This window comes from Marmota monax, unplaced genomic scaffold, assembly GCF_021218885.2.
Source record: "Marmota monax isolate L192 unplaced genomic scaffold, Marmota_monax_Labrador192_F-V1.1 WCK01_AAM20220418_F8-fsc00001, whole genome shotgun sequence".
NCBI lineage: Eukaryota > Metazoa > Chordata > Mammalia > Rodentia > Sciuridae > Marmota > Marmota monax.
In genome coordinates, this window is record NW_026693777.1 from 19,418,796 (window position 1) to 19,434,438 (window position 15,643).

A 15,643-nucleotide genomic window follows, 5' to 3' on the forward strand; every position below is an offset into this window, starting at 1 on the left:
ATGTACTGAAACATTACATGGTACTCCAACAATATGTATAGTTTTTATGTTTTAGTTAAAAATAAATAAATGATTGGACTTTTAAACAATGCTGATAAATTAAGAAATTTTTAATTTTTTTTGTTATAAGCCTTGAATCAATAATTAATAATGTAATAATGATGTATTGTTATTTTGAAGTTGCTGAGTAGATTTTAAGTGTTTTTATCACAAATAATAAGTATATTAGGTAATGCATATGTTGATTAGCTCAACTGAACCACTGTACAATGTATACATATTTCAAAATATCATGTTGTACATGGAAAAATAAAACAAAAACAAACAAATCCAATAATAGTTTCTAAGGGATTTAGTTTATTTTCATTTTGGGTTCTTAGATTGGATTTTGGGTAGGCATGTGCTATTTAGTTTTTGCTTTTAAGCTTTATGCAATCTCAGGCAACTCTGAGGACATGGCTGCTAGTACCATCTGGGGCTCCAGAGCTTTGAAATATGGCATCTTTCAGAGAAAGGTTTCCCTCATACTTGCTTTACATGAAGCCCTTTACTAATGTTTGAGTTTGAAGCAAGAGAACAGGCTGTCTCACTTAATGCCTATGTTGAAAATTGACTCACTTTCCTGAGACTGTATAGATATTTTCAACAGAGAATATTTAGAACACTAGACAAAGACCGATTTCTGTCTGGCATGTGTAGGGGTCAATAAATAAATTATAGTAACTGTGTTTTTATTTGATCACTATATATTATTTGTAAACAAGAGTTGTCTTATAACTATCATATTTTCATTGAAAAGTTTTAATTATGATTGTGCCATAAAATTCATAATGGTAGATAAGCATGATTATCTGTGAATTTAAGTTATTCTAACAATAACAGGGGAAATAACGTAACAGTAATTGGGTGCCTGGGCTAAGACAAAAAAAATGAAAAGAAAAAAAAATACAGCATGAATATGATGAACTCAAGTAAACAAAAACATTTACCTCGGACAGCATAGCCATCTTTTACTGATGCTGGGAAGGGGGGTAGGTTGTCTTTTGCATATACATCTTGAGCAAGGACTCGCCCCATTCCATCTGATAGAAAAAAAGGAAATATGAATATTGTTAACAATGGGGTGAGCAAGCAGTCTTAAACAAGATGGGTGTGAATACTTGTCTGACACCACTTATGATGGGCTCAGTCAGATTTCCTGATTTCAGTCCTAGGGAATAGGAGACAGAAAGAAAAGGTGCATCCTAGTACTTAAAATAAAAGATTACGTTCAGTTAACCATAGTAATTTTGCAGAGATTATATGAATGTGGGTTGCTATACAATCAACAAAGATGTGCTCTGATGATGTGTCATTATTTCTTTAACAACCCAAATACGATGTTCTTTAAAAATAAAGCCAAATCTTCGACATTTTCATATCCATTGATTCAGTAATTTCCCTTCTAGAAATCTACCCTCAGAAAATAGATTAATTTTGATGCACATTTATTTTTAATTTTTATATTTTTATTATTATTATTATTTTAGTTATACATGACAGTACAGTATATTCTGACGAATTTAAACAAATATGGAGTACATCTTATTCTAATCAGGTATCCCAGTCTTGTGGTTGTATATGATGTGGAGATTCACTGTGGTGTATTTACATATGTACACAGGAAAATTAAATCAGATTCCTTCCAGTGTCTTTCCTATTCTTATCCCCCTCCCTTTCCTTCATTCCTCTTTTTCTAAACCAATTACCTTCTAATTCACACCCTCCCCCACTTATTTTGGTTAGTCTCCACATATCAGAGAAAAATCTGATCTTTGTTTTTTAGGGATTGGCTTATTTCACTTAGCATGACAGTCCCCAGATCCAGCAATTTACCAGAAAAAGTCAGAAAGTTATTCTTTTTTTTAATGGCTGAGTAATATGCCCATGTGTATACATAACACATTTTCTTTATTCATTCATCTGTCAAAGGACACCTAGGTTGGTTCTATAGCTTAGCTACTGTGAATTGAGTTGCTATAAACATTGATGTGGCTAGATCATTGTAGTATGCTGATTTTTAGTCCTTTAGGTATAAACCTAGGAGTGGATAGCTGGATCAAATGGTGGTTCCATTCCAAGTTTTCTGAGGAATCTCCATACTGCTTTCTAGAGTGGTTGCACTAATTTGCAGTTCCACAAGCAATATATGAGTATACCTTCTTCCCCACATCCTCAAACATTTGTTGTTACTTGTATTCTTGATAATTGTCATTCTGACTATAGTGAGATGGAATCTCAGTGCAGTTTTAATTTGCATTTTTCCAATTGCTAGAGAGGTTGAACAATTTTTCATATATTATTCACATAGTTTTTCTTCTGTAAAGTGTCTGCTTAGTTTTGGTGCCCATCTATTGTTTGGGTTATTTGATTTTTGGTGTTAAATTCTTTGAATTCTTTATATATCCTGGAGATTAATGTTCGGAGGTGTAGGTGGCAAAGATTTTCTCCTATTCTGTAGGCTCTCTCTTCATGATCTTGTTTCTTTTGCTGTGAAGAAACTTTTTAGTTTGATGACTTTCAATTTATTGATTCTTGTTTTTACTTGTTGTACTTTAGGAGTCTTGTTGAGGAAGGTGGTTCCTAAGCAAACAAAAGCCTTCTACAGGGCTTTTGGTCTTTGATACACTTTGAGTTGAGTTTTGTGTAGGGTGAGAGATAGAGGTTAAATTTCATTCTACTATGTATGGATTTCCACTTTTCCCAGCATCATTTGTTAAAAAGGCTATCTTTTCTCCAATGTATGTTTTTGGTGCCTTTGTCTAGTATGAGGTTACTGTATTTATGTGGGTATGGCTGTGTGTCTTCTTTTCTGTTCCATTGGTCTTCATGTCTGTTTTTATGCCAATACCATGCTATTTTTGTTACTATAGCCTGTGGTGTAATTTCAGTTCTGGTATTGTCTCCTGCTTCACTTTTCTCACTAAGGATTGCTTTGGCTATTCTGGGCCTCTTATTTTTCCAAATGAATTTCATGATTGCCTTTTGTACTTCTATAAAGAACGCTATTGGATTTTTAATAGGAATTGCATTAAATCTATATGGCGCTTTTGGTAGCATGGCTGTTTTGATAATTTTAAGTCTGCCTATCCAAGAACATGGGAGATCTTTCTGTGATACACATTTATTTCAGAGTTGTTTACATTAGTTCAAAAATGGAAATCAAAAGAGCAATAATATAGGTATTTAAAAAAAGGTCTATCCTTATGATTAAATATTATGCTGCCTAAAATAATACTTACAAAGAATATTCATGGACAAAAGAAAACTCTTAAAATGTATATTTAAAAAATGCACAATTGAACATTTAATATATAATCTTAACTACATTTATATATATATATATATATATATATATATATATATATATATATATATATATATATAAGTATCAATGGGCAAGACAAAAAGGACATGCAGGAAAATACAAAGCATTTGTTATTTCAGAATGTTGGAATAATTTATGATAATTTTTATTTACTTTGCTATCCTTTTATGAAAATTTCCAAGTTTTCTACAATAAGCACAAGTCATTTTTATATTCATAATGGTTTTCATTATTAAACAGAAAAAATTAAAAATAGGAAGGAGTTTCCTGGTCATTCCATTTGAGTTTTAGCATTTGATTTTGACTTCATTAACCTAAATGATTTAGTGACAGTTAAAATGCATTAGGGGATGGGGATATAGCTCAGCTGGTAGAGTGCTTGCCTTACATGCACAAGGCCCTGGGTTCAATTCCCAATACCAAAAAAAAAAAAAAAAAAAAAAAGTGCACTATTAATCTATGTTGTAGAGAATATTTTGACAGAGTCATAACCAATTCCTCAGAAGGTATCTTTATTATTAGTTTAAAAGTAGAAGAATAAAAATAAGTAGAAGATAGAAGAAGAGGAAGCAAAAAAAATCAAGACAAGAAGTAATATAGGGTTGGATTTACATGAAGTTTTTCTGTAATTGACAAAATTTCATTGTTTCCACAGCTAAATAAGTGAATCTGTATTTTGGGGGATTTTGATCTTCTTAGCCATCTATGGCTGTACTTTCCAGATCCTAGGATCCAGAAGTTGTACAAAGACATTTTAAATTTTGTACTCTGATTTATAGCAAATAGTATTATTGACTCTTTCCTGTTAGAGAAATGACATCTAAATTGGTAGGGAGTGCTTCTTGATGGATCCGAGCTTTTGATATTCCTAGAAGATTGAAGTTATTCTGGATCTTTGGACCATGTAAGACAGGGAAGTGGTGGTCTGATTTATATTCACATATACAATATTAACTCCTAAATAGATCAGAGGCTATAAGGTAGTCCCTGGTAGTAAGCATTAGGATATTTGTCTAAGATCATGATTAAGCTCTAGGGCTGGAGATTAAGCTCAGTTGGTAGAGTGCTTGCCTCACATGCACAAGGTCCTGGGTTCAATCCCCAGCACAAAATAACTAACAAACTAACTAAATTAATTAATTAAAATAAAATAAAGGCATGCTGTCCATCTACAACTACAATTTTTTTTTTTTAAATGTAAGCTCTATACTAGCTCAGATTCTAAGAGAATGAGTTTGCTGGGATTTCTGAATAGTTCCCTACTAGTGGTTAATAATTAAAAATAGTACAAGGGCTGTTTTCCTGGCAACCAGCCCTGTTAGTAAACATTTATTAACATTTTATAAATTAATAAGTAACATCACATACAAAATATTATTTAATCCCACAAAAATCTAGTAAAGCATTACATTTACTTTACATATGAGGTTTAAATAACAATAGGTTATTTACTCAAGGTCATATATGGCTAAATTATACATAGTAATGGGATTAATTTAAAAATAATCATATATGCATGGAATTTAACTTGCTCCATTTCAGACCCCAGTGATTTCTTTCATTCCCCTTATTCCTTTCCCTACTGGTTTTCCTTCTATATGTATGATGTTTTTTTAAAAATTGGTGCTTTATAAATATATACAAAGGTGGAATTCACTGTAGTATATTTGTATAGGTACACAGTATAATTTTGTCAAATTAATTCTGTATTTTTTCTCTTTCCCTAACCCTTCTCCTCCCCCTCAATTTCATTCCTCTACTCCACTGATCTTCCATTTTTGTGAGATTTGGCCCCCTCACCTCTTTTGCCCTTACTTTGTTCTAGCTTTCACATTTGAGATAAAAACATTTGACCTTTGACTTTCTGAGTCTGGTTAATTTCACTTAGCATGATAGTCTCCAGTGCTACCCATTCACCATAATTTTATTTTCCTTTATGGCTGAGTAAAACTCTATTGTATATTTAAACTACATTTTCTTTATTCATTCATCTGTTGATGGGCACCTGGGTTAGTTCCTTAACCTGGCTTGTGAATTGTGCTGTTATAAATGTTGATGTGCTTGTCTCACCTTATAAATACCCAGGAGTGGGACAGCTGGGCCATATGGTGATTCTATTCCTATTCTTTTGAGGAATCTCCATACTACTTTCCAAAGTGGTTGTACTAATTTGTAGTCCCAATAACAATGTATGAGTATACAATTTCCCCCACATTTTCATCAGTATGACTCTTTTAATATTCATATTCCAAGAAGATAGGGGCTGCCCACTTAGTATGCTAAATTTGAAAGACTACTGATATAGATAACTGTAGATCTCATAGTAAACAAATGAAATAACACAATACTCTAAGGAAAGAAATGATGATTATCTGCTGCTTTTGCACATTTGGAACACATGGAAGTGGAAGGAAGTTGATTAAGGTAACACTGAGAAAAGATTATCAGCTGGCTTGATTTTTCTTTTAATTCCCAAGTTATTCATATATTTTATTGTGCAATTCCATTAAGGAGGCCTTTTATGATACAGAACCTACTCAATCACAATTGGATAAAATTTCATTCTGGAAACTAAAGTATAGTTTGTTCTGGTAGTTTGCAATAATTTTTTTGATTTATATTTACATATACAATAATACTATTTGCTATGAATCAGAGTAAAAAATTTAAAATGTCTCTGTACAACTTCTGGATCCTAGGATCTGGAAAGTACAGCCATAGATGGCTAAGGAGATCAAAACCCCAAAAAATTCAGAACAAAAAACTTTGTTCTGGTAGTTTGCAATAATAATTGCTCCCCACCCCCATCCTAACAAACACACAAACATCATAAAATATCCCTCAGATTTCTGAAGATGCTCAAATAATAACTTTGGTTTGAGAAAAATGTATATATGTAATAACAGAGTTATTTAAATGCCACTGAAACTTCATTAGGCTATAAAATAATAATCGTATCATATCACTAAGAATTCTTCAGTGTTAGTTGAAGAGTCATCTATCATAATGTGGGAAATATTTATATTGAGAATGGGCATTTTGACAAGCATCAAGCTTTTTTTTGTGACAAATGTCTAGTTTCTAATAAAGTGTAATTTGTCATTTTTTTTTTTTTTTTTTTTTTTTGTGTGGGGTGCTGGGAGTCAAACCCAGAGCTTCATGCATTCTAGGCAAGTGCTCTACCACTGAGCTACATTCCTGGACCAGCAATTTGTCATATCTTCCACATGCCTTTTTTTTTTTTCTCATTTCTGTGCCTTTGCAGATAATGTTGCTTTAGACAGGAGTGCTTTTTTTCTTTCCCCTTTCCTCCTACTGGCAAATCTCATACATCTTTCAAAGGTCAGATCATATGATGCCTCACTGGTTTTCTTTCTTTTACCAGGGCAAATTAATTCATTGACTAATTTATTTACTCATTCATCAAATGCTGGGATCTACTATGTGCTAAACACTAAGGATAAAAACACCAGTAGGACTTAGCTGATGTGCTCAAAGAATTTATGTGTATAGTACATGTGAGAAAGAAGAAAAGGAGAAATATGCAGAAGATTATAAGATAGGATAATATGGGCAATCACAGAGATAAGTACAGAGTGATACAGAGACATACAGAAAACTATCAACCAAGAATCTGTGGAACATCTAGAAAATTTTCCTAGATGAAATAAAACCTGAGCTAAAATTTAGAGAGTAAAAAGCACCAGGTAGAAGAGGGGGGCATTTTAGACAAATAAAACAGGATAAAGGAGTTCAAACAATCTTGTAAAACCAAGAATCTAAGAAGGGACTTTAAAACAGATAATTAACAGTAATAACTTCAAGTTAACTTACCAGCAGAGTATAAGTCTCTTAACAAATAATGAGATCTGACTTAGGAATTTCTCTTGTGACAAGGTAGAGAATATTTCAGAGGGACTGCATTTATTCTTAATGTTTTGATAATATTTGTATCCATGTTATTATATACTTTTCACATTATATTATGTTTATCTGTGGAACTTCTCTGACTTCTCCATCAGGCTATCAACTTCTTATTGTCATAGCATCTATTACTCATCTTTGTATACTAGTACCAACACAGTGCTTGGTGCACAAAAGATATACAGTAAAGGTTTGTTCAATCACTGAGTATATTAATGGTTATGTCTCATGAAAAAATATCAGACAAGTGGAGAAGAAATTCTTAGCAATAAAACATAACCAACTTTAACCAAAGAGAATAAAAATAGGAAAGGATCTCTTGCTACCTCACCTTTACTCTCATTATTCCCCATCTGGATTCCTCCCCTACCCCCGTATAGTGCTTCCTGATCTCCAGACCTATGATCCTGACTTCCCTAAATCTGTATTATCATTTTCCTTTTTGCTAACCAAAGGAACAATGCATTTTCAAGACTTCATTCAAACAGTGAATCTTTTTTATTAAATTATTTACTTATTCTAATTTATTATATATGATGGCAAAATGCAATTCATTTCATATTATATATAGAGAGCACAATTTTTCAAGTCACTGGTTGTATACAAAGTATTTTCACATCATTTTTGTCTTCATACATGTCCTTAGGGTAATGGTGTCTAACTCATTCTACCGTCTTTTTTACCCCCATCCCCACTCCATTTCCCTCCCCTCCCCTTTGCCCTATCTAAAGTTCATTGATTCCTCCTATGCTCCCCCTGTATCACCATTATGAGTCAGCATCCTCATACCAAAGAAAACATCTAGCCTTTGGTTTTTTGGGATTGGCTTACTTTACTTAGCATATATTCTCCAACTCCATCGATTTACCTGCAAATGCCATGATTTCATTCTCTTTTAATGCTGAGTAATATTCCATTGTACATATATATACCAAAGTTTCTCTATCCATTTATCTACTGAAGGGCATCTGGTTTGGATCCACAATTTAGCTCTTGTGAATTGTGCTGCTATAAACATTGATGTGTTAAGCACCCCTGAGTTCAATCCCTGGTACCAAAAAATGAGGTATAAATAGTTAAAAAAGACATGAAAAGATACTCAATAATTATCAGAGAAATGAAAAATCAAAACAACAATGAGATATTACTTCATACCCATTAGGAGTCTTCTATCAACAAAACAAAACAGAAAATAACAAATCCAAATTTTGGTGAGAATGTAGAGAAATTAGGACCCATGTACATCATTGGTGGGATTTTAAAATGTTGTAACCACTACAGAAAATAGCAAGGCAGTTCCTAAAAAAAAAATCAGAAATATAACTACCATTTAATTCAGCAATCCCACTTCTGGGTATATTTCAATGGAGGGCCTTGAAGAGATATTTGTTTTTCTTTTGAGACAGTGTCTCACTATGTTGCCCAGCTGATTTTGAACACCTAAACTCAAATGATCCTCCTATCTTAGCTTCTGGAGTGCTGGGACACCAGACACACATCACCATGCCCAACTTTTTGAAGGGATATTTGTACACCCATATTCATAGACACAATATTCACACTAGCCAAGAGGTAGAAGCAACTCAAATGTCCATCGATGGATGAACAGATAAATAAAATGTATCTGTTTTATTATCCATTAAATGAATGTATTATATACATTCAATGGTGAAATTAAAATTATTCAGCCTTAAAAAGGAAAGAAATTCTATCACATGCTACAATACGTATAAACCTCAAGGACTTCATACTAAGTGAAATTGATTAATCACAATAAGACAAATTCTTCATGGTTCCACTTATATGAAATATCTGAAGAAGCCAACAACATAAGAACATAAGGTAGAAAGAATGTTGCTGGGCACAGCAGTGCATACTTGTTTCAAAATAAAAAATAAAAAGGACTAGGGATGAAGCTCAGTGGTAGAGCTTAGAATGTGCCAGGATTCTGAGTAGAAGAAGAAGAAAGAAAGAGAAGGGGGAGGAGGGAGAAGAGGAAGAGGAGGAGAAGGAGGGAAAGAAGAAGGGGAAGGAGAAGAAGAGGAAGAAGAAGAAGAGGAGGGGAAGGAGGAGGAAGGGGGAAGAAGAAGAAGAATGTGGTAACTTACAACAATGTTAACATGTTTAACAGTATTGACAGTACTGTTTCTTTCTTTCTTTCTTTTTTTCCTTTTGGTGCACTTGGGATTGAACCCAGAGGTCTTCTAGCACTGAGATACATCTCTACCACCATCATCCCTTTTTGTTTGTTACTGGGGATTGAACCAAAGGTGCTTTACCACTGAGATACATACTCAGTCTTTTAAAAAAATGTTATATTGAAAAAAAATTTAATTTTGATACAGGGTCTTGCTAAATTGATTAGGGCTTTGATAAGTTGTTGAAACTGACCTCAAATTTGTGATTCTCCTGCCTCAGTCTCCTAAATTGCTGGGATTACAGGGGGGTGCTACCATATCTGGGTGAACTGTATACTTAAATATGGTTAATGTGGGATTTAAAATGTAATTATTAAAAAAAGAGAGAAATACTGAAGGGCTGATATATGATACAACATGGTGGGATTTTGAAAATATTATAAATCAAAGAAGTCATTCAAAAAAGTCAAATATTATATCATTCTATTTATACAAAATGTCCAGAATAGGCAAAATAGACTAATAATTATTTAGGTTTGGGGGTCAGGTAATCAGAGGATACGAGGATGATAGCTAAAAGGGATAGATATTAATGTGATGAAAACAATCTAGAACTGATGGTGGTGATGGTTCACATATCTCTGAATATACTAAAAACTTTTGTGCTATGTACTTTAAAGCTATTATTTCTTTTAAAGTCAAGGATAGAAGTAGTTTTTACAAGGAGAATATTTCTCTCATCTCAATATATAACTATATTTACAAAAGTCATAATTATAGCACACATATACCAGTTAATCTTTATAGACCTTCTTTATATATATTGGGAGAAAAAAATAAAACATTTTATCTGGAAAGGAAGAAATGTCTCACACTTGGTTAAGATTATTAATATAGACTTAACAGTATATATAAGTGACCATCTTTTTATTTTGAACTTATGATAAATATAGGGGTTGCCATTTTTAAGATAAATTAGATTCCTACTAAATTAGAGTCCAGCTTTTGGAGTTGGTATTAATATACCAGTCCAGTTTAAGTCTCTTCAAAGAGAAAAGCATGACTCACCTCAGTTTTGATCTAAGAGTCTAACAGAAGGGAAAAATATTTGGAGAAAAATATGCAATCTAGTGGAACATGGTGAAGGATTCCAATTGGCAACAGACACAAAAGAACTGACGGAACAAATATCAGACATACCTCCTCACTACACAAGCTACTATACCCTTGTGTCTCTCATTAGAGTTTAGGACCAAACAATTACAGGGTCTTTCCATGCAGTAAATATGAGATTTCATTGAATGTTTAACCAGATAGATGATCCACTTGAGAATATAAAGAATACATAGTAGTTCTGCAAATTTATATTATCTCACAACACGAGACAGTCTCTCTTGCATACATGTAAATAACTTACATTGATGTTAAACAATCTTTCCCCTTACTCATAGGTGAAGCCTAAGCATTAGTGTTGAATAAACTTTGGACATGTGATTTTTAGAAAGGGAGGCTTAGTCTTCAAGCCTAAATGGGAACCAGAAGCAGTAACTTCTTGCTGGGATATTATGACTGTTTTGAGTTTTGCATTTGGTAGAGAAACAACAGTGGGCAGCTGAAGTAGTGGCAAGCAAAGGACTTACTGAACAAATGTAATTTCAGGAAAACATCAGCAAAATTTATTTTCTCAAATTGCCCCATTCCAATGAGACCTCAATTTATAATAAGCAAAAAGAACAGTTTTCCCAGTACGTAATTAGTGCAACTAATATTCTTACTTAGGAACATTTGGTGGTGAGAGTCTGTAGCCCTTAACAGATTGCAGTGAGCTTTTAATTTTGTTGGAGGTTAGGCTGCATGCCAAGAAGCTATGGTCCTGCTTTCAGAGTCTAAGGAGATAATGTCCCTTCTGTTCTACTTTTATCACACATTGCATATCCTAAATTCTGTAAAATAATGTCTTCAATTTGATAAAGATGAAGACCATACATTATATACACATATTTCTGGTTTATGTAGTAAGAAATCCTAAAGGTAGAGCTATGTATCATTAAGGACTCTGGCCATATATAATAAATGACCTCAAAAGGCTGATGACAAGGAAGCAGTGGAAAATACTGACTGGTACACTGTTGTTTTGTGTGGCATGCTTGCTTGTGTTGCAAGAAAACAGTGGTAGAGTAGTGGATCAAAAAGGGATAGTTGTTAGAGTCTGTAAACAAGTCAAGATGGTTCCAGGGGATTAGGCTCCACAGGTGTGGATTGGGTTATGCTGTCTTTAAATTTAGATTCTCGCCCAATGCTAAAACTAAATATTCAAGGACATGAATTTAATGGGCTACTGGACACAGGTGCTGACCTTAGCATCATATCTCGTCAAAAATGGCCAAAACATTGGCCATTACAACAAGCCACTCAAATGCTTGGAGGCCTAGGAGTGGCAACTAATCCCCATAGAAGTGCAATGGTATTAGATTGGAAGGATCCTGAAGGATGTGAAGGAACTATACAGCCATATGTATTGGATCATCTTCCTATAAATTTATGGGGACGAGATGTCCTAGATCAATTAGGTTTGACATTAACAAATAACATCAATCCTAACACGCCCACTACTAGGGCTAGACAAGGTTTTAGGAAAGAAAAAAGATTAGGAGAACAAGAACAAGGTATAGCAACACCAATTCAAATAGATCAAGGAATAAATAGACATGGATTGGGTTTTCAGAAGGGGCCACTGAGACAATCAAAATTACTTGGAAATCAGAAAGATCAGTATGGGTTCCTCAGTGGCCCCTGACCAAAGAAAAGATACAAGTAGCCCAGGACCTGGTCAAACAACAATTAGCGGAGGGACATATACAACCTTCCATATCTCCCCATAATACTCCCATTTTTGTCATTAAAAAGAAATCTGATAAATGGAGATTATTGCAAGATTTAAGAGCCATTAATAATGAGATGGTTATTATGGGACCTGCTCAATCGGGGATTCCCCAATTGTCTGCTTTGCCAAAAACCTGGTATGTTTTAGCTATAGATATTAAAGATTGTTTTTTTTTTCAATTCCAATTCATCCTGAGGATAGTCCACGTTTTGCATTTACTATCCCTGCACTGAATCATGAAGGTCCTGATCAGAGATATGAATGGAAAGTACTCCCTCAAGGGATGGCTAACAGCCCAACTATGTGTCAAATTTATGTTAACAAAGCAATCCAGCCACTTAGAAATCAAAATCCTGAACTACAAATATTTTACTATATGGATGATGTATTATTGGCACATAAAGATAAAAACACATTGCTAGAATGTTATGCCACACTTAAACAAATTTATTAAAAAATTATAATCTAGAGATAGCAATAGATAAAGTACAATTAAATCTTCCAATTAATTATTTAGGAGTTCTATTATCCTCAACCATGGTCCGTCCACCAAAAATTCAAATATGAGTAGATCAACTCAAATCACTTAACGACTTTCAAAAGTTATTGGGAGACATAAATTGGATAAGGCCTTATCTAGGCATACCAACAGGAGAGTTGGGACCTTTATTTGATATCCTAAAAGGTCCATCAGATCCAAATTCACCCCGCATGTTAATGCCTGAAGCAAGAAAAGCATTAAAAATTATTGAAACATATATGGAAAATATGCAATTGGATAGAATTGATAAGTTTGCCTTTATTATTTATTGTACTACCAACAAAAAATATTCCTACAGGAGTATTTTGGCAAGAAGGTCCATTATTGTGGATACATTTATCTTATTCTCCTAACACTATTCTTATGAGGCTGTAGGACAATTAATACTCAAAGGAATAAAAGCAGCAAAGGGAGTGTTTGGAATTTCTCCCAATAAAATTATTACTCCATATACTATGGATCAAATTGATGAGTTAGCTAATGAGTTAAATACTTGGGCAGTAATCATGTGTAAATCTAATGTTTCATTTGATAATCACTTACCATCTAATCCTTTGTTGTCTTTTTGGTCTTCACATCCTGTAGTTTTTCCAAAAATGACAAGGAAAACCCCTATCATGAATGCTCCAAATATATTCACTGATAGGTCAAATAATGGTACAGCAGCAGTAGTTACCCCTGATCAAACTTTTACATTTTTAGTACCCAAACAATCCGCTCAAAAGGTAGAGCTTAATGCAGTATTACAAGCTTTTGTGATGTTTAAAGATTCTGTATTTAATTTATTTTCTGATAGTCAGTATGTAGTTAATGCTATAGTATCCCTTGAAGATGCTGGTAGGATTTCCCCTTCCTCTACTGTTTTCTCTTTGTTTTCCACTATACAAAGTCTAATCTGGGACAGAAAAGATCAATTCTTTATAGGACATATCAGGGCACATACAGGATTGCCTGGAGCCCTTAGTTTGGGCAATGATTTAGCAGATAAATCTACACATGACATACATATTTTCTCCACAATAGAAGAAGCTATAAATTTTCATAAAAGGTTCCATGTCAATGCTAATACTTTACAAAAGTGCTTTAAAATAACTAAGGAACAAGCCAAACATATAATAAAACAATGTCAAAATTGTGTGACCTTTTTACCACAAGTTAATCTTGGAGTCAATCCCAGAGGATTGATACCTAACCATATTTGGCAGATGGACGTCACACACTTGCCAGAATTTGGAAAATTAAAATATTTGCATGTTACAGTTGATACTTCTTCCAGATTTTTGATGGGCTCCCTTCATGCCGGAGAAAAAACTAAAGATATTATAGCTCATTGCTTACAAAATTTTGCCACTGTGGGCGTTCCAAAACAGTTAAAAACAGATAATGGTCCTGGCTATACCTCTACCTCTTTTAAACAATCTTGCTCATCATTTGGCATTACTCACATAACAGGAATTCCATACAATCCACAGGAGCAAGGCATAGTTGAAAGAGCTCATCAAACTATTAAAATGTACTTATTAAAGCAAAAAGAGGGAATTGGAAAGGGGTATATATCCCCCAAAGATAAACTTAAAATAACACTTTTTACTCTAAACTTTTTAAATTTGGATTCATCAGGACTTAGTGCTGCGGAAAGACATATATATCCAAAAAATGTATATAAGCCTAAGGTACTTTGGAAGGATATTCTAACATGACAATGGAAAGGTCCTGACCCAGTGATTGTCTGGAGTCGGAGTTCTGTTTGTGTGTTTCCACAGGGAGAACAGCAGCCGATTTGGATTCCAGAGAGACTAACCAAAGTGATTTCTACAGACCAAAAAGAAGACAATTTGACTCAAATCCATAACAGCTGATATCCAGAGCTCCAGCTTGGCTATTCTTGCATCTGTGACAGTGATTAACCAGGATGCTTTTTTCAATATCTATTTTATCATTGCCTTTTCCCACATCATAAAGTTCTATTTTATTTTTTGAGCTCATACAGACCTAGGTTAACGTTTTTCTGATCAGTTTTATTTTTTGACTGTGGACTTTTTAAACATTGTAATGGAGATTTCACCTGTGTAAGCTACAAGGCCTTTACTATTGTCTTATGTGTTGTATGTTATGTGTACACACTTGTGTTTTGTGTTGTATTTCTGTATGTGCATATGTCCATAGATCGGATATGAAGAGCGCTCATGAAAAAATGGATCCAAATATTTTTTATTATTCACGTGATTTAAATGGTTTAATTTTAATTGGGTAAACAGCGGTTGAGGATTGTTTTAATATGTGAACAAATAAGGAGGTTAACAGAACTGTTTGTTTACTTTCACCTTTCCTTCTCATTATATTTAATAATTCTGTTCAGAATAATGTAAATTGTTCAGAAAATTGTTTTCTTAGTGCCTGTTGGAATGTTACATATTTTTTTTTTAGCCATCATTGTCCGAGTTCCTGCCTTCGTCCCAGTGCCGGTGAGGATGAGGGTGGAAGAATTTCCAGTGTTGCTGAGAACCGGACAAGACTTCGGATCAAGCTAGCTGCCTGCAGAACTTACCTGGACTGTGATTTACCTGGACTGTGAGTTAATCTATTGAGACACTGCTTTACCTGGACTGAGACAACAAACTGTATTCTACAACAAATTGTAACTCAGTATCTTTGCTAACAGTGTCATTGCTGGTATAATTTTTCCAAGGGCTTCTTGCATGGAGCCATCAATTGGCTTGGTATTGTGGCATTTTGTATCCTTCCTTTCTGTTTGTAGCAGGTTATTTATGGTGTTTGTGTAAAAACCA

The 15,643-nt window shown here is 33.8% G+C and overlaps 1 protein-coding gene across 17 annotated transcripts in view; it reads right to left on the reverse strand.

Annotated features, from left to right (window-relative positions):
* The window catches only part of Gphn (gephyrin), a 602,369-nt gene that overhangs the window by 90,383 nt on the left and 496,343 nt on the right, over window positions 1-15,643 (reverse strand). For all 17 annotated transcript variants that reach the window (XM_058584564.1, XM_058584567.1, XM_058584570.1 and 14 more), the window contains one exon: window positions 990-1,082. In XM_058584564.1, coding sequence (XP_058440547.1) covers window positions 990-1,082 — 93 coding nt within the window. The remainder of the gene's footprint in view (window positions 1-989; window positions 1,083-15,643) is intronic.